The 18,731-nt window shown below is 42.4% G+C and overlaps 1 protein-coding gene across 2 annotated transcripts in view; it reads left to right on the plus strand.

Annotated features, from left to right (window-relative positions):
- The first annotated feature begins 12,410 nt into the window (after positions 1-12,410).
- Positions 12,411-18,731, plus strand: part of USP6NL (USP6 N-terminal like) — a 215,140-nt gene continuing 208,819 nt past the window's right edge. Inside the window, exons 1-2 of one of the 2 annotated variants that reach the window (XM_089686373.1) lie at positions 12,411-12,625; positions 18,510-18,553. Coding sequence is in view for 1 of the 2 variants with exons in the window: in XM_089686366.1 (XP_089542492.1) it covers positions 12,622-12,625 (4 nt within the window). In the remaining variant the exon portion in view is untranslated. The remainder of the gene's footprint in view (positions 12,626-18,509; positions 18,554-18,731) is intronic. The other variant, XM_089686366.1, reaches the window with a different exon arrangement.

The following is an 18,731-nucleotide window of genomic DNA, read 5'->3' on the forward strand; positions in this document are numbered from 1 at the left end:
ACCCAACCTAGCAATGGGAAATGATAGTTAGCAATAAGTCTGCTGCTGGTGTACTCATATATTATATGAAATATGTATATATATACACTCCATCACTGGAATATACCTTTTTGGACTGATATCACATTACCTTGGACTGTATATTATTCAGTTTATAGGACTTTTTTGTCATATTTTGTCATACTTATGACAGTGTGTTTTATTTGTATAGCGCTGCACACCCCATTTTTATGTCGAACATTGTATACTTGTGTGGGACCAAGAAGTACATCTGGTCTAATCCACAGTAAAAAGGGTAAACAGCAACAATGAACAGTGTTCCAGTACATATTTCACTATGAAAAACGGTTAATACTGAGCATGACCAAACAGCAGTCGGATACTAAAGTCAGATACATCAAAAGGCAATAATGGAAACAAGAAGTATGACAAAAGAATGAAGGGAGGAAATGAGGAAAGAAGAGAATAAGAAACAGAGTGAAGTAAAAGAGGATCAGCCATGGTCCCGCTAAAGGACAGTGAGGAACTGGATCCAAGGATCCCAAGTTCTGTCGAATTTCGAAGTATTGTTATTGAGAATGCAGGTGAGCTTGTCATTAACCATGATCCAATTAAATGTATTTTTAACATAGTCAAGTGGTATCACCAATCGCTTCCAATGTTTAGCAATAGTGATCCTTGCAGCCAGGATCATATAAAGAATCAATTTGATTGATTTTTAGGGGATTCCTGAAGGCAACTTCTGAAAAAGGGCTGCCTGTGGGGATCTACGGATATTCACTTGTGTCACTGAATAAATAAAAAAAGCATTCGGATCCAAAATCTAGACACCACAGGCAACTGCCACCAGATGTAGTACATGGTTCCCATCTGCCCACAGTACCAAAAACAGGAAGGCAATGCAGTAGAATGTATTTTTTCAAGGTGTGTGGGAACCAAGTACCATCGTAGAAGTGTGTTATAGTTAGATACTATTAGTGTTGTATTGATAGAAATCTTGGACAGAATGTAAGCAGTGTCCTGCCAGTCAGCCAGTTCTAGGGAGATATTTAAGTCCTGTTCCCAATGGACCTGTCAGGAATGGACTGGCCAGCAATGGTGGGACTCACCTGCCTTTTGATCTGCAGTACCAGGGCTGGCCAGCGGGTGCTCCCAGCAATCAGAGACTCAACTTTGCAGCCAGCTAACACCTGGAACTGATTATGCTGGGGTATTTAAGGGATGGCCAGACCCACAGACTCTGCCTTGGTGTGTGTTTGTCCTGGGCCCTGTATCTGTCCTGCATCCTGTTTCTGTTCCTTTGCTGACCCTCTGTACTACGCTGCTTGCTACCTGTCCTGATCCCTGGCTTGTGACCCTGACCATCCCTCTGCCTGACCCTCTGTACTACGCTGCTTGCTACCTGTTCTGATCCCTGGCTTGTGACCCTGACCATCCCTCTGCTTGACCCTCTGTACTACGCTGCTTGCTACCTGCTGAACCTGGCCTGTGACCCCGACCATTCTCCGCTTGCTCCCCCTGTACCTACCTGCCCAATTGATATTGACCCGGCCTGCCTGACGACGCTTGCTTGTATGTACTGTTATCTGTGGGTGGTTGGTTTGGTTTGTTTGCACTGTATTATGTTTAGTATTGCACTGCGTTTATGTTTGTATTGTTAGTGTTAATAAATTATATTGTTTATCCCATATCTGAAGTCTGCGTTTCCCTGCGTCAGTCACACATCTCTGGTCATACCTGGGAGCCCTGACAGGACCATATAAGGGAGCATGGTTTTTGGATCAGTTAGGGAGGTATAGATAGTGGATATTCGACCTTTCAATATTTCAGTAGCTTGACAGGATAGTTCAAAGGAAGTGAGCGTTAGGGGTCCTGTCAATAACTTAAGTTTGGATTGTATAAAGGACACAATTTGATTATATTGAAAGGTCTCACTGGATGGTAGTGTTGAAAAGAGTACAGTTGATCCCCATTCAGGTAATCCTCAATACCTAGAAACCACTGAAAAAAGGTGGTGTAAGCCCAGGTATGAATTCAGGATTTCAGAAGACAGGGGCTAAGGGGGTATGAGGAGCAGATAGAGACTTATGGATGTGTAGCCTGTCCCAGACATCTAAGGAGTAAGATAATGCAGGGTATAAAATGGGTGGACGTAACCGATTGGGAAGCCACATCAGAGAGCCAATGGCATAAGGATGACAAGAAAGGGCTTCAATAGTAATCCACTGGGGTTTAGGTCCTTTGGCTGTAGTATAAGAGAGCTGTGTTATCTGGGTAGTATAAAAAAAGCTAGGAGGCTGGGAAGTCCCAAGCTGCCACATGGTTTCTGAGAGTAAAACGTCGATTTATTTGATTGGGGGGTGTTTGTTATCCCACACAAAACGAAGAACTTCAGATTGTAAACGTAATAGTTCTCCTCTAGGGACTGCTATCGGTAATGTGCTAAAAAAGTAAAGTAGTCTAGGTAAGAAAGCCATTTTAATGGAGTTAATTCTATCGAACCAAGATAAAGGGAAGTCTGCCCAAAGACGAAGACGTCGTCTTCTTTAAGCTGTTAAAAGAGTGGGGGGTAGTTCACATGATAAAAATTCGCAATGGGAGGCATAAGATGAACCCACAGATAAGGAAGGGAGTGAGTAGCTCACTGAAAGTCGTAATTGTCCTGAAGAGTCTGTACCTCTAAAGGGAATAAAGTAATGTTAAGAGCAGTCTTTCATGAGAGTTCAAAGAGTCTCGAAGCTTGAGAAAATCGATGCTGTAAAGCCAACAATTTAGGTAAGGACACCTGGTGATTTGAGATACACATAAGGACATCATCAGCAAACAGGGCACACTTGTGATCCTGTCCGCCACTGTGAATACCCATAATACCAGAGTGGGAACAGATAGCAATAGCGAGGGGTTCAATCGCCAGTGCGAAAAGTAGAGGAGAGAGTGGACAACCCTGTCTAGTACCACATCTGATAAGAAGAGGAGACGATTTTTACCCTCGTATGGAAATCTGAGCCGAAGGAGTACAATATAAAGTTTACAATAGAGAAATAAAGGTGGAGCCAAACCCAAAGGTGCTCAGTGTGTTTAATAAGTATTCCCAGATCAAACTATCAAACACCTTGTGAAGATCCAATGATAAAAGCAAAATTTCCCTGGGCTTGGAGGTATCCCAATTAGATTGTACTGCAGATATCAATGCCAGAGACCGACGTATCTTATCCAGTGTTTGATGTCCTTGTAAGAACCCTGATTGGTCGTTGTGAATGTAGGTTTCCAGAAAGGTATTAAGACACAAAGCCAGAACCTTGGTAAGGACCTTCAGATCGCAATTGATAAAAGAGATAGGGCGATAATTAAAAACATCTGTAGCATCTTTATTAGGTTTAGGAAAACCACTTACATACACAGGTGAAACTCAAAAAGTTAGAATATCGTGCAAAAGTTCATTTATTTCAGTAATGAAACTTAAAAGGTGAAACTTTTATATGAGATAGACTCATTACATGCAAAGCAAGATAGTTCAAGCTGTGATTTGTCATAATTATGATGTTTATGTCTTGCAGCTTATGAAAACCCCAAATTCACAATCTCAGAAAATTAGAATATTACATGCAATCAATAAAACAAGGATTGTACGTAGAACAATATCGGACCTCTGAAAAGTATAAGCATGCATATGTACTCAGTACTTGGTTTGGGCCCCTTTTGCAGCAATTATTGCCTCAATGTAGCGTGGCATGGAAGCTATCAGCCTGTGGCACTGCTGAGGTGTTATGGAAGACCAGGATGCTTCAATAGCGGCCTTCAGCTTTTCTGCATTGTTCGGTCTCATGTCTCTCATCTTTCTCTTGGCAATGCCCCATAGATTCTGTACGGGGTTCAGGACAGGCGAGTTTGCTGGCCAATCAAACACAGTAATCCCACGGTCATTGAACCATCCCCATAAAGCTTGTCTGCAGAAGGAAGCATGAAGTGCTCCAAAATCTCCTGGTAGACGGCTGCGTTGACCCTGGACTTAATGAAGCACAGTGGACCAACACCAGCAGATGACATGGCTCCCCAAATCAACACATACTGTGGAAACTTCACACTGGACTTCAAGCATCTTGCAGTGTGCCTCTTCATTCTTCCTCCGTACTCTGGGTCCTTGGTTTCCAAATGAGATGCAAAAGTTGCTCTCATCAGAAAAGAGGACTTTGGACCACTGAGCAACAGACCAGGTCTGTTTTTCTTTAGCCCAGGTAAGAGGCTTCTGACATTGTTTGTTGTTCAGGAGCGGCTTGAAAAGAGGAATACGACCTTTGAAGCCCATGTCCAGGATCCGTCTGTGTGTGGTGGCTCTTGATGCACTGACTCCAGCCTCAGTCCACTCCTTGTGAAAGTCCCCAACACTTTTGAATGGCCTTTTCCTGACAATCCTCTCCAAGCTGCGGTCATCCCTGCTGCTTGTGAACCTTTTTCTTCCACACTTTTCCCTTCCACATAACTTTCTATTAATGTGCTTTGATACAGCACTTTGGGAACATCCAACTTCTTTTGCAATTACCTTTTGAGGCTTTCCCTCCTTATGGAGGGTGTCAATGATGGTTTTCTGCACAACTGTCAGGTCATCAGTCTTTCCCATGATTGTGATTCCTACTGAACCAGACTGAGAGACCATTTAAAGGCTCAGGAACCCTTTGCAGGTGTTATGGCTTAATTAGCTGATTAGAGTGGAACACTTTGAGCCTAGAATATTGCACCTTTTCACAATAATTTTCTGAGATTGTGGATTTGGGGTTTTCATGAGCTGTAAGCCATAATCATTACAATTATGACAAATCACACCTTGAACTATCTTGCTTTGCATGTAATGATTCTATCTATATATATATTAGTTTCACCTTTTAAGTTGCATTACTGAAATAAATGAACTTTTGCACGATATTCAAATTTTTTGAGTTTCACCTGTATATAAGTGGTTTTCCTAAACCTAATAAAGATGCTACAGATGTTTTTAATTATCGCCCTATCTCTTTTTTCAATTGCGATCTGAAGGTCCTTACCAAGGTTCTGGCTTTGTGTCTCAATACCTTTCTGGAAACCTACATTCACAATGACCAATCAGGGTTCATACGAGGACATCAAACACTGGATCAGATACTTCGGTCTCTGGCATTGATATCTGCAGTATCTCCACTGGCTTTCAGTTGTGGTGCTTTCCAGGCTTTAAAATGTTACTAAACCCATGCCCCTGTATTCACTATATCTGGTCTCCTGCAGTACACACAACATGGAAATGCAATTATTTTAGTAAATATAAACTGCTAAATACCTGCAGATAAGGCAGTCTTGTGACTTCTATCAGTGTCCAGCAGAGAACTGGTTAAAGCTTGTATGAGGAGTTTTCAATCTCCACTGATTGTCCTATGAAGCTGCAGGACCCCTGACCCTCTGTTTGGACAGTGCTGATTGGCCCTGTGCTGATCACATGCATCCTCCCAATGATAAAAAAAATACTCTCTAGCAATACACACCAAACTGAGCATGTGCAGCTTGCCCCCAAGGTTCTGTTCTATGAGCAGATTGATTGGGGACTGTGGAAGAAGGGGAATATCAGAGAAGACAGGATCAAACATTCTTCTTACACAATGCAGAGAATTAACCCCTTAGGTTCCACAGTGAGTATAACAAACATGCTTTACTGCATATACAGACTGATTTTACGTTTGTGGGTTTAGTAACACTTTAAGTACTGGTAAACATTGGCCCCAGTGCACAGTCCATGTCCAAAGCTGTGTCCTTGCCTCAGTGCTTATCCAGTCCAGTAGCACCTAGGTTCTAATATAGCAAACCTAGGATGATCTGGATAGCTGCCATTTAGAGACCAGAGAGTAGGACACTAGGTAGGAGTTATCCTGGGCTATCCTTCATTTTGTTAGTTTTCCAGTGTCCAATTCTTTGGCAGATGGCAGTATAACCTGACAGTATCTGAATTGCAGTGTCCTCAATAGATGAGAAAGAAATGTAAAATATCGAAATTTACTAGTCCTTAGGTGAAGTCACTGCATAGCAGGGGCGGACTGACTATTTGGAAACTCGGGCACTGCCCGAGGTCAGAAGGGGGCCCCATGAGATGCCCCTGGTACCTTTTTTATAGGCTTTTTTGAGTTTGGGCAAGGACACAGGGGCCCCATGATGCCCTATTGCCCGGGGGGCCCCATGAGTTGTCAGTCCGCCCCTGCTACATAGGTTCTGTTAGTAGGTATTTTTTTTTATTTTCACTTTTTAATCCTGCAAATAGTATACTACCTGTCCCTGCATGGCTCTGTTCAATCTCCACTTTAACTATGGAGGAAAGATCAAAGGAAAGTCCGGGAGGCCGCACTAAAGCACATATCCACTTTATTGTACAGAAAAGCAGCTTAAAAACATTATACAGTATTCCAGTGGGGGAAAAAAGGTTCACGCTACCCTTAGCGCTTAGAACTTTTCTTTGATATACAACACAGGTATGCGAACTGGGCCAGCACACACGCTGAAGGATTGTGGAGTGTGGCAGGCCTATCAGAAGCAGCATTACCTTCAAGTAATTGTGGAGGAAACTACGGTTGCCCTTGTTAATCAATATTACATGAGGGTATGGGGGAGTGTGTGTGTCCGAATTTTCGGAAGAAGGCTATATATTGTTTTATTTTTACTATTCTATTCTCCTATATTCTATTCTAAATTCGAAAGACGTATATCTTTTTTTTCAATTTTATTCTATTCCATTCGAAATTCAAACTTAGGAAGATGGCTATATTGTTTCTATTTAGTTCTATTTTTTTTCTATTCTTCTATTTTCTATTCTATTTTCTAAATTAGAATTTTGTAAGACAGCTATGTCTTACACAGTCTTTGAAGGAAATCAGCAATAGTCAGCAATATGTTTACATTTTGAATTTGTTTTGGAATTTGATTTCATTTTCAAATTTGTTTAGAATTCGTATAATTATTTCAGACAAAAGTTTGTTTAGTTTTTTCAGATTCATTTAAATTTGTTACTAATGTAATTTGGAAACATCTGAATCTCCGATTAAAGAAAATTTTGTCCGAATTTCTAATTGTAACGCACACGTTTACAAACAAGCTTATCTGTCAGTGTGTGGGATGGATTGTTTTATATCATGAACAGATACACATGACTTGCCATGTATTTATAATTTTATATGTTGCTCTTAGTGTCTCATACTAGCACTTTTTTTGTATGTGGCAGCAAACAGCCAGATTAGTGGTTTACTAAAGTGATGCTAAAGGTTCTGAAAAAAAATCCCCAAACAAACATGTTATGCTCACCTGCTTTGTGCAATGGTTTTGCATACAGCAGCCCTGATCCTCCTCTTCTCTAGTCCCCCGCCAGTGCTCCTGGTCCCTCCCTCCTGATGAGTGCCACCAGAACAAGTTGCTTGCTCTGGGGGCACTTTTGTGTGCTTGCTCCTGAGCCCCACTCTCTGCTCCCTCCTCGCTGACTGTGAATGTAGAGGGAGAGATCCATGAGAGCTGCTTCTCTGGTGCACATTGCTGGATCATAATTGGGCTCTGGTAAGTATGTGGGGTGGGCTGAACGGGAACTGCACACTGAAGGTTTTTTTACCTTCATGCTTAGAATGCATGAAGGTAAAAAACCTTCAGCCTTTAGAATCCACTTGTTACACACCATGCTTGTTATATATAGTAGGGTTCTAACCTTATACCAATGACTTGTTAAAGGAGGACCATGCCTTCAAAATGCATTGTCATGGTTACTGTTAGCAGCTCTCCTTTCAGCTCAGCACTTCCCGGGCACAGTGGCAGTCTCTAGCAGGCTTGTAGACCCCAATGTGCGGCTTTTATCCAGCTTGTCTTGGCACATTGGGCTTTCCTGTTGATGTGGATTTTTGGGTTCCCTTTAAGGATTAACCCATTCTTAACTCCATCTCCAGCACTGCTCTGGGCACATCTGCAGGATTTGAGCACTTGGACCAGCTCTTGTCACTGTGCATGTTACATGCTAATTTACTGTCTGACATGTGAATTCAAATAAAAGGTGTAATCACCCTTGCTTTGTGCTTGATCACTCAGTTTGTAGCCCCAATGTGGCTCTTCCTCTGTGAAGAGGATAAGTGCAAACTATTGTTTTCTATGTGTCATTGCAGTTACCAGCGTGGAAAATGCGGCAAAACGTGCACTGTGCTGGCGATGCCATTATTTCTTAACCACTTCCTGTCTGCCATGCATTTATAAATGTCCTAGGACGGGAAGGGTGATATCATGGTTATCCCTGCACCTGAGGCAATGATCAATGTATCATTTTGATGAGCTAGTAATTTCCTACAAAATAATTTGTGCTACTAACGAGCCGCTAGATTACTTTTACAGGTGGTGGAAGGGGGCCCCAATCCTTCTCCCGCCATCTTTGCCAAGCTTTCCCATGCGATCGGAGAGCCCAGCAAGGATGCGACTGGCAGCATCCAGCTCTATTAGACTCCAGTTCTCTCCATAAAGAGGACCTCTCATGGCTCATGCTGTTCTAAGGGAAGTTGTTCATCCCTTGTAATAGCAATTATTATTATATTATTATTATACAGTATTTATAAAGCGCCAATAGTTCGCTCAGCACTGTACATTACAAAGGGGGACAGAACATGTGACAGAACAATACCAATACAATGCAAATCATGAGGGGATTGAGGGCCCTGCTCTTTCGAGCTTACAATCTAGGAGGGAGGGGATGGTAGCACAGGAGGAGATAGCTGTGGGGGATGGAGTGGTAGGAAGAGTGGAGGAGGTCGGCAAGTTAGCAGGGGGTGGGGTAGGCTTCCCTGAAGAGATGGGTTTTCAGGGTGCGCCTAAAGGAGAGGAGAGTAGGTAATAATCTGATGGGTTGGGGTAGGGAGTTCCAGAGGATAGGTGACACCCTGGAGAAGTCCTGGAGGCGGGCATGGGAGGAGGAGACCAGGGAACTAGAGAGAAGGAGGTCTTGTGAGGAACGGAGTGTGTGTGCTGGGCGGTACTTGGATATTAGGTCAGTGATGTAGTTCGGGGCAGTATGGTGGACAGCTTTAAAGTTGATTTTAAAAAAGGTAAATTTACAGGGTTAAAAGAAAAATGTTAACTTTAATATTTTAAAGCGCCCCAGTTCCCCCATGCAAATGTGAATGCTCAGGTAGGTCCCTCACGCATATGTAAACGGCGATCACACCACACATAGGAGGTATCACTGCAAACGTCACAGCAAGAGCAATAATTGTAGCACCAGACCTCCTTTGTAACTCTAAACTGGTAACTTGTAAAGGCTTTTAAAGCGTTGCCTAAAAAACTATGGAAATGTTTAGGTACCATAATTTGGCGCCTGACTTGAATGAAAGTGGTTAATGACAACCCAAACCATATTGCCAAAATATTGTTACACCCCTCCAAATCATTGGATTCAGATGTTTCAATCACCTCCATGGCCACAGGTGTATAAAATCAATCACCTAAGAATGCAGACTGCTTCTACAGCATTTGTGAAAGAATGGGTCACTCTCAGGAGCTCAGTGAATTCAAGAGTGGTACCGTAATAGGTTGCCAGATGTGCAATAATTCCATCCATGAAATTTCCTTGCTACTAAATATTCCACAGTCAACTGTTAGTGTTTTTATAACAAAGTGGAAGCAACTTGGAACAACAGCAACTCAGCCACGAAGTGGTAGGCCACGTAAAATGACAGAGTGGGGTCAGCGCATGCTGAAGTGCACAGTGCGCAGAAGTCGCCAACTGACTGCAGAGTCAATAGCTACAGACCTCCAAACTTCATGTGACCTTCAGATTAGCACAACAACAGTGTGTAGAGAGCTTCATGGAATAGGTCTCCAAGGCCGAGCAGCTGCATCCAAGCCTTACATCACCAAGTACAATGCAAAACGTCAGATGCAGTGGTGTAAATCACACCGCCACTGGACTCTAGAGCAGTGGAGACATGTTCTTTTAAGTGACGAATCACACTTGTCTGGGTTTGGTGGTTGCCAGGAGAATGGTACTTGCCTGACTGCATTGAGCCAAGTGTAAAGTTTGGTGGAGAGGGGATTATGGAGAGGAGCTGTTTTTCAGGGGTTGGCCTTGGCCCCTTAGTTCCAGTGAAAGGAACTCTTAAGGCGTCAGCATACCAAGACATTTTAGACAATTTCATGCTTCGAATTTTGTGGGAACAGTTTGAGGATGGCCTCTTCCTGTTCCAACATGACAGCACACCAGTGCACAAAGCAAGGTCCATAAAGACATGAAAGAGCGAGTTTGGGGTGGAGGAACTTGACTGGCCTGAACAGAGTCCTGCCCTCAACCCGACCGAACACCTTTGGGATGAATTAGAGCAGAGACTGCGAGCCAGGCCTTCTCCTCCGACATCACAAATAACGGTCAAACATTCCCATAGACACACTCCTAAACCTTGTGGACAGCCTTCCCAGAAGAGTTGAAGCTGTTATAGCTGCAAAGGGTGGGCCAACTCAATATTGAACCCTATGGACCAAGACTGGGATACCATCAAAGTTCATGTGCATGTAAAGGCAGGCATCCCAATACTTTTGGCAATATAGTGTATCTAGCCCTGTGTTTTGATGCTTATTTGTCACACAACAGAACACACAATGCAAAACATGCTTGGCTCAGTGCCAAATAAAGATAAATTAGTTACTATTCAAATGAATGGGCTCCCCTATGCTGTCACTCAGCCAAAAAACAGACGTGTCTCTGCACTCAGCTGTCAATGCAACCGATGACCTGGAAAGATTGACCATGTACTATATTAGTCTGTTGCCAGCTCACGGTTTTGTTAGCCTTCCTACAGGTACTTGGCTTTGGGCAGCACAATGGTTAAATGGTTAGCACTTCTGATTTAGTAGTGGACCTAATTGTCCAGTGCTTATCTGTTCCTGTCCTAATTTATGATGCTGGCCAGCTTTTGGAATGTGTGCACATGAAGAAACTCACACTGACACGTTTGGTCTGTGAAAACTTCTAATTTATTGAAATGAAACCGTGAGTTTATATATGAAAAATGATGCGAACATCACGTGATAACAGCATAAGCATTATTTTAGTCTTTGATTGGTCACTTTACATGAAAACAATCTCCGTCATGGTATAGGTGTGATCTTCTTCAGTCTTATCTTAAAAAGAGAAAAACATTCTTTTGTCTTCCAAATCACACGATAGGAGGGGGTCTGTTCCTGTGAGCAAATATTTCTTAAGCAAGGATTTCTTAAAGTACCACAAAGCCCAGCAGGCAGAAAATATTCACACAGCATATATATTCATGCTAAACATTTATAAATATGTGGAAAGAAATAGTATTAAAGTATAAAAGTAAATATGTAAAAAGATGTGTATAAAAAAGTGTATATATATATATATATTCAATTAGAAATGAAATAGGCATTTTACCAAATCCATCACACTTCCACCGGGCAGTACTAGGGTCTTTGGTTTGAATCCCAACAATAGCACCACCTGCCTGGAGTATGCATGTTCTCTCTGTGCCTGCGTGGGTTTCCTCTGGGTACTCTGGTTTCCTTCTACACTCCAAAGACATGCTGGTAGGTTAATTGGATCCTGTCTAAATTGGCCCTAGTATGTGTATTTATGACTGTAAGGTAGGGACCTTAGATTGTACGCCCCTTGAGGGTTAGGGACTAATGTGAATGTATGATATATGTGTAAAGCACTGTGTAAATTGATGGTGCTATAGAAGTACCTGAAATAAATAAATGAGAGCCAACTTAAGCTCCCGTTCACACTGCTGCAACTTGTCATGTGGTTTGACAGTTCCAAATGGCAAGACAGTCGCACCCCACTGCTGGCAATGGAACCGTTCCTATTATGTCACTCATGTCGCAGCGATTATGAAAAGGGTTCCTACAATACGTTTTGCCAATCTCATTGCGACTTCCATAGACTTCTCTTACGTCGTAAGCTGCAATGAAATCGGCAGTACAAATCGCACGGATATGCGGCTTTGAAGTCGTGCTGAACATCACTGGTATGAAGCAGGGCTACATAAAACCGGATTTACTAGCAAACAAAAGTGACGGCTTGCTCCGATGAACAATGTCCTATTATTTCACAAGACTGCCCCACACCTCCCATAACAAACACACCGGGATTACACACATACTTCCACCACCCAGGCATTTAAAGCCGCATTACTCTCCTACTCGTCATCAGCTTCCCTTATGATACAACCACATTAAATAACTCCCCGTTCTACAAAAAAAAGTGACCGGCATTCCACAGCAATCACAGCCGCGACGTAAAGCGCCGCTGACGTCACGCCCCAAATCACTGCTCGCTTAGCTCCGCCTCCTTCTCCGCACACCTGGCCCCACACTCTGTGGCCGGCGGGGAGGGGCCACGGTCTGTGTATACAGTGGGCGTGGCCAGTGACGTGTCAGGGAAAGGCCAGTGTTCTCCGTGCGATGCGGAAGTTGGCCCCCAGCAGTAAGGCGGGTGGACCGGAAGACGGCGGGGAGACAGCGGGGATGTCCGGCCGGGGCAGGAGAGTACCCGGGAAACCGGGAGCCCCTCGGAGCTGAGCGGCAGGGAGGCACACGAAACAGCCGAGTTGTGGAATAGCTCCCGCTCCAATCATGAGTAAGTGTCGGGAACTTGTGTGCCTGGGGTGGGGGGAGAGGTGACAGGAGGGAGGGAGTTGAAGGTGACAGGCCGGTCCTCCTCGTCACTTTATCATGTGTTGGGGGTCACCCTGCCTCCTGTACCCGGAGTCCCTGTCTCAGACAAGTTGCTGATAATGGGGTTGCCATGGTGATGTGTACTTCTTCCCATGTGGAGATGCGGAATGATTACACTGAGCCCAGCCTCCGTCACTGAACTCCTCTCTGTCTTCATAATCCACCTGACAGCAGCTCAGCCTCCTGATCAGGACTCGGTGTGGATGTGGCCCTTGGGGTGGAAAGTTATATACAGAGATCTGCGGATACTTGTCGCAGTGATCATGTTATTCCTCATCATCTGGAGTGAGCCACGATTTATCAGGAAAAGAATACACAAAATGTGGCTTTAGGTGCGCTTTCCTACCAGGAACGTATCTATAGATACACTGACTTGAAGACAGACCCCTCTGCAGACCTACAGAATGTCTTTTCCTATGATCAAGACTTTACAAATATTGACACTTTGTATGCAGAGTGTTTGTATACTTTGTATTACCACAATGCTCTAAAAATATTCTAGTGGAGATCCTGCACTCCGAGGCTTTCAGGAGGAAGTTGATGTTTATAGTCTGGGTGCCCTGCAGAAAGGAAGTTTTTTGAAAATATTTCTTTGTAGAAACAAATGCCGGGCTGTGGTATTGTCTGCTTCCACACCATTCTTAGAGCAATGACATGAGTAGTGAACTAAAGTATTAAAGCGGAACTAAACCCATCAATTTTTTATTTAATACAGGTACTTTATATAGCGCTGTCAATTACGTAGCGCTTTACATATATATTCTACATTCACATCAATTTAACAGTTTAAAAGAAAACGGTTACATTCCAGCCATGCGGGGAATGTCACTGTCACATTTGCTTGTGTTCTCAACCAAACTGTCAAACCATCACATGACTGGAGTCATAACTGATCATATGTGCAGCACAATGACAGTTGCAGATCAGAGGTCAAGGCTGGCCATGCATTTATACAATTTTCTTTAGAAAATTGCTTTAGATTTACCAAAAACCATATAATATGAGGTCAAACCTAAACAACACTTTCAGTTGTATCCAATTAGGCAGGCCCTTGCACTACATAGTTGAAGGTAAATCTAAAGGAAATTGGGCAGAAATTAAACAATATGTTATAGTGTATGGTCAGCCTATGGCCTGTTTCACACTGGATCCCACTTTGAAATCATGCAATTTCACTTGAAGTCGCACAATTTCAAAGTCAGATGGTGATGCGACATCATAGACATCTGTGTGACTTCATGCACAGATATCTATGCAAGTCGCACCCCAAATTGGCAAAAGTAATACAGGAACTACTTTTCCAATCGGTGCGACTCCGACAAAGCTGGAGTCTTACTGATTTAGAACAGTTCTATCACGATCATTGGATATGATTTGTCATGAAATTTGAACTGTCAAATCGCTTGACCATTCGCATCCGTGTGAACCAGGTCTTAGATTGCAGCTTCCTGGGCTGAAAAAGATAGGAAGGTTTAGTTCTGCTTTAAAAAATAGCCACTGAACTATAAATAACAATAGAACTATTACACTGCACCCCCAAAATGAAAAATCAGCATGCAAAAAGCTCCACATCATACTATGAATAGCACTGTAACTGTACTGTCTCCCTTTATCTTGTAAAACAAACTGGTGGTGCTATATAAATCCTATATTATTATTATAAAACTATTTAATATTATTATTATGTTTTCTTCTTTAAATTATAAGTTCACCTTTTAAAAAAGAAATGCACATCTTTTTGCAGGTAAAAAAAAAGTGATTTATTTATTTATTTTTACTTGGAGCTTGTAAAGCAATGCATCTGCGATCAGCAGATTGCTGGTGCCACGCAGGACTCCTATACTTTTCACGGTATCTGTCTGGTCGTAGGGGCAGGCAGGTACACAATGACTGGAAGAGACAGTGAACTTAACAGCGCCGTGGTAGTTAATTGAAAATGACATGCCAATAGCTGCAAACACTGTTCTGGACTTGTAGTTTCCCATTCACAGAGCTCTGTGAATGAATGACATGGACGGCGGAGCCCTTCACAGCCACATTTTTAAAACAAAAATGACAGCTCGCTATCACTAGATGCAGCAGAGATGGCAGCTTCTGCAAGCGTGGGAACATGTTACATGTTCCAAAAAAAAAAGAAGAGGTGGAACATGTAATATTTTCCCGAAGGTGAACTTATCCTTTAACTACCTAACACTGCCTCCTAGTGACTGTTTGAGGCCTCATGCACACAGGGCGTCAAACACCACTTTTATGGCTCATGCACACTTAGCTGAAAAACATGGTGTTTACAGACGTTTGAGCTTTTTTTTTTGTTTGTGTGCCTCTAAATGCCCCTCCATATTAGCCTATGTGTCCATGCACACTATAGGCATTTACAGGAGTTTATAGGCAGAAAAAGCCCCACCAAAGTCGCGTTCAGGAAAGGAACATAAAAATGCTCAAAAGTGCCGAAGTGCATATTAACACTAGACACATTCATGTACGTTAATACTTTCTAATGGCCGGAATAAATTAACACGCTGGCCAAAAAAATGCATTTACGCCAGATGCATGAACGAGCATATGAAGTTGTGGCTTTTTTACTGCGTTTTTCTGCTGCTAAACTTTTGTTGGAGAAAAGGTGTCAAAGAGAATGCACATGTCCTTAAGGGTGCTTGACTTTTTTTCCTGCCTCTAAACGCTCCCCCCATGTTAGCTTATGTATCCTTTCACATATAGGCGTTTAGAGGCAGAAAAAAAAACACTTGTGTGGTCAGTTGAAGAGCATTCCAACAAAAAAAATTCCTAACGCGCTTGAGCGCTAGGCACATTTAGCGCTTGAGTATTAATTTCAATGAGAGGAGTAAATGAATATTCTGCCCAATTAAATGAACACCCACACATCTGATGCAGCTAAATGTGTTTGCAAAATGTTTTTTGTTGCTTTTCTGCTGCAGTCAGAAAAGCTGGCCAAACACTGTGAGCAGACAGGCTCATGCAGTGTCTCTTCTGTAGTAACATAAAGCTGCCTGCTAGCAGTCTTCTATGAAGTGTACACTGAGTTGCGAAGAGTGGGACCTGGAAGATGCCAGGCATCATCGGACCAGTGATGTAAAGGTAAGTATATTGGTGTTTAGCTGTGCTTTAATTAGGCTTTAATACTCGGGAGGTAGTCCAGATTTTGTATCGTGTCTGTGGTGATTGGCTCTCACAGTGGTCACATGATCAAGAGCCTGTCCTGCTGGCTTCCAATCTGAAGCCTTGTCTGAGAGTTGTCAGTGTGCAAGGAATGTCTGCATGCTCTCAGCACACATCCTCATGGCACTATGGATGCATATGTGTGTTGGCTGTCCGTTCTTGTCATCACATATATGCGGTACACAGTTGGCAAGAGAGTAAACTGTTTGTTGCAATAGTCAGATTTGCTCAATGAACACTGTTTATAAAAAGAAAAAAATGATCTACTTACCGATCTGGTGACTCGTTAGTTGAAATAGTTGAAATACTTTCACTTCACTTCTGCTTTTGCCACAGCAGGTGTTAAAGCGGTCAGGTGAGTCAAATAGCTGTTACCACCCGAAATGTTAGCTTGTATATCCTATAGTGACATAGGAGCTATAAGGAGAAACCACAGCATGCAGTGGGTGATCAGGTATTTCACAGATCTGGAATTAGAAGTATGAAATACCTACTGCAACCAGGGAAGAAAAGCAATGTCATTTAAACAAATGGGCTGTCAGAAAGGTAAGTATTTTCACTTCTCCTTTATAGAGTGTTCATTAAGTAAATTTGAACCTTTGGTGATAAGATCAGTTGAAGGTAATGAAAGCTCTGTCTTTTAAAGAATAAATACTTATTGAGCCTGCCAGTCAATTCTGCTTCCTCCTGCAGGGTGACAGTGTTTAAGTCACTGTAGCATTGTCTCCCTGTGCACTGGTGTCTTTACACAAGATGGTTGTTACCAGTGATATCCCTACTCCCTGTCAATCCTGTGTATCTGCCTCAACCTGAGATAAATCCTAGAGGGCATTCTGTGTCACTTTACCAGACACAGGGCACCCTCCTGGGTATCATCTATTGGCTTTAGTGGACCTTGGTAGCTTCTGTAATGATATTATAAGGACATAGTAGGAGAATACAGTGCTTCCAGTGAAGTAAACATAAAAAACTTTCACTTCAGACTGGCCCCTTTTGCAGGTATAACTATGGTATGTAAAACATTAAAGATAAGTGCTTTTACTATTTAAAAACCAGTATTGCACTGTTTCACCCTACTCTGCACATGCTCAGTTGCTCTCTATTCTCTGCACTGTGCCTAAAATCAGAGCCACTGAAGGGGGAAGAGAGAGGAAGCAGAGGTGACAGTACAAATTCTGCTCCAGGGGAAACACAAAAGAGTTAAAATTACAAGATGAGTGTCTTACCCTCTCTCCCTGATAGTGTCTCTTTTCTGCTTGGCAGTGGCGGCCTGTGGACCTTAGCACTGTAAAGCTTCTGTCAGCCTTCCTCTCTAATTGAGCCAAGACATACATTCAAGGCTGGAAATGTACACATTTAAATGACAGTGACATATCGTTTTTTTAGCCTGAGGAAAGGGAGAATGTTTTCAATTACAGCACACACTAAATAATTAGTAATGTGTAATGTATGCCTTTTTGTTAAAGAACATTAAATGTTATCAAACGGTTATGGATAAAGTATTGCTTTAAAAACCCATCTCTGGAATGAAATTTGCGGTCATGTCATGCACCAGTCCTGAGTCTTCTATCCTTTTCTGTTTATATTTGCGGAGTTCTTTTTTGAATTTCCACGTCAATACTTGTGTGATCAGGACACTTCCTATTGGCTGTCCTGTGGCGGGGTCCTCCCAAAATCTAGGAGTGATGGCAGTACAGGGCCTGTTGGGGACTGTCAGTTTTGTGCCCATCTGCATTGCTGAATAATCAGTTCCCCGCATTCATATATGGAGCCGCTAAGCGACTTGGATAGGAGACTTAAGCTGAGTACACATTATAAGAAAATCAGGAGAACAATTGTCCGGTTTACCTTGATGCTTCACATCAAGTCGAACCCGAGGATGGTACTACTTATACGGAAATTCTCAAATGTCAAAGGTTGTTTTTTTTTTTTTTTCTCTCTCTTTACGTAGAAACAAAGTAGCATAGTTTATCGTTCTTTATTTTTTCGGGTCATGTGCAGTCTTCTGTATCAGATTTCTCTCATATGAAAACAGTACACGTTAAATGAAAATCGTTAGTTCTGTTCACATACGAGAGAACGTTTGGAGTTTTTCCCTTCAGAAATTTTCATTTGTAAAGAGTGAATCAGATGTCTAAAGTTGTGTACACACTATACAAAAATCGAATGATCGGTCCACGCACTTTATTTTCCTTACGATTTTATCAGTGTGTACCCCACAATAAATGGCTATAACTGTGTTCTGCAGGTAAGAAAGAGAAAACCTTGTAGCATGGGATGGAGGGGGGTCCTGATTTGCCTGAAAAGGGGCTTTAAAGTCTTGTTTTGCATAGTTAATAAGATGACCACATGAATTATACAGCATATACCTCTTCTTTTCCTTGTCATTACCAGGGTTGAAGTACATTTGTTATTCCTCACATCAAATGTCTTTTTTTTTTTTTTTTTTTGTAGTGCATTCGAATGCAGTCTTCTTAAATTTCACTGCATTGGTACTGCACTTTTTTATTTTCGGTATGGTGCTTGCAGAATGTGCATAGATTGTGTGTAGGGTATCCTCATCGGAATCTTCACCCATAATGTGTCCTGTAAATATACTTCTCTTTCAGGACTTGGGAAAGTTGGTGGTGACCCATATCATTGCAATAAAAAGGTAGAATACTGTTAATTTGGACTGCACTCATCTCACTAATGGCCCTGTGTGTTGTGGTGTGCTGTTGCTGTTTTGCATCACTCAGTGTTATCACAAAAGCAAATTCTCCTTGTTCTACATAGTGATGGTCTTGTGCTGTATGTGATGTGTCTGTCTATTGACTAAGGAGCATGGTCAC

Source organism: Staurois parvus, unplaced genomic scaffold (genome assembly GCF_062004578.1).
Source record: "Staurois parvus isolate SC_StPar_1 unplaced genomic scaffold, SC_StPar_1.0 ptg000019l, whole genome shotgun sequence".
In the NCBI taxonomy this organism is placed as follows: domain Eukaryota; kingdom Metazoa; phylum Chordata; class Amphibia; order Anura; family Ranidae; genus Staurois; species Staurois parvus.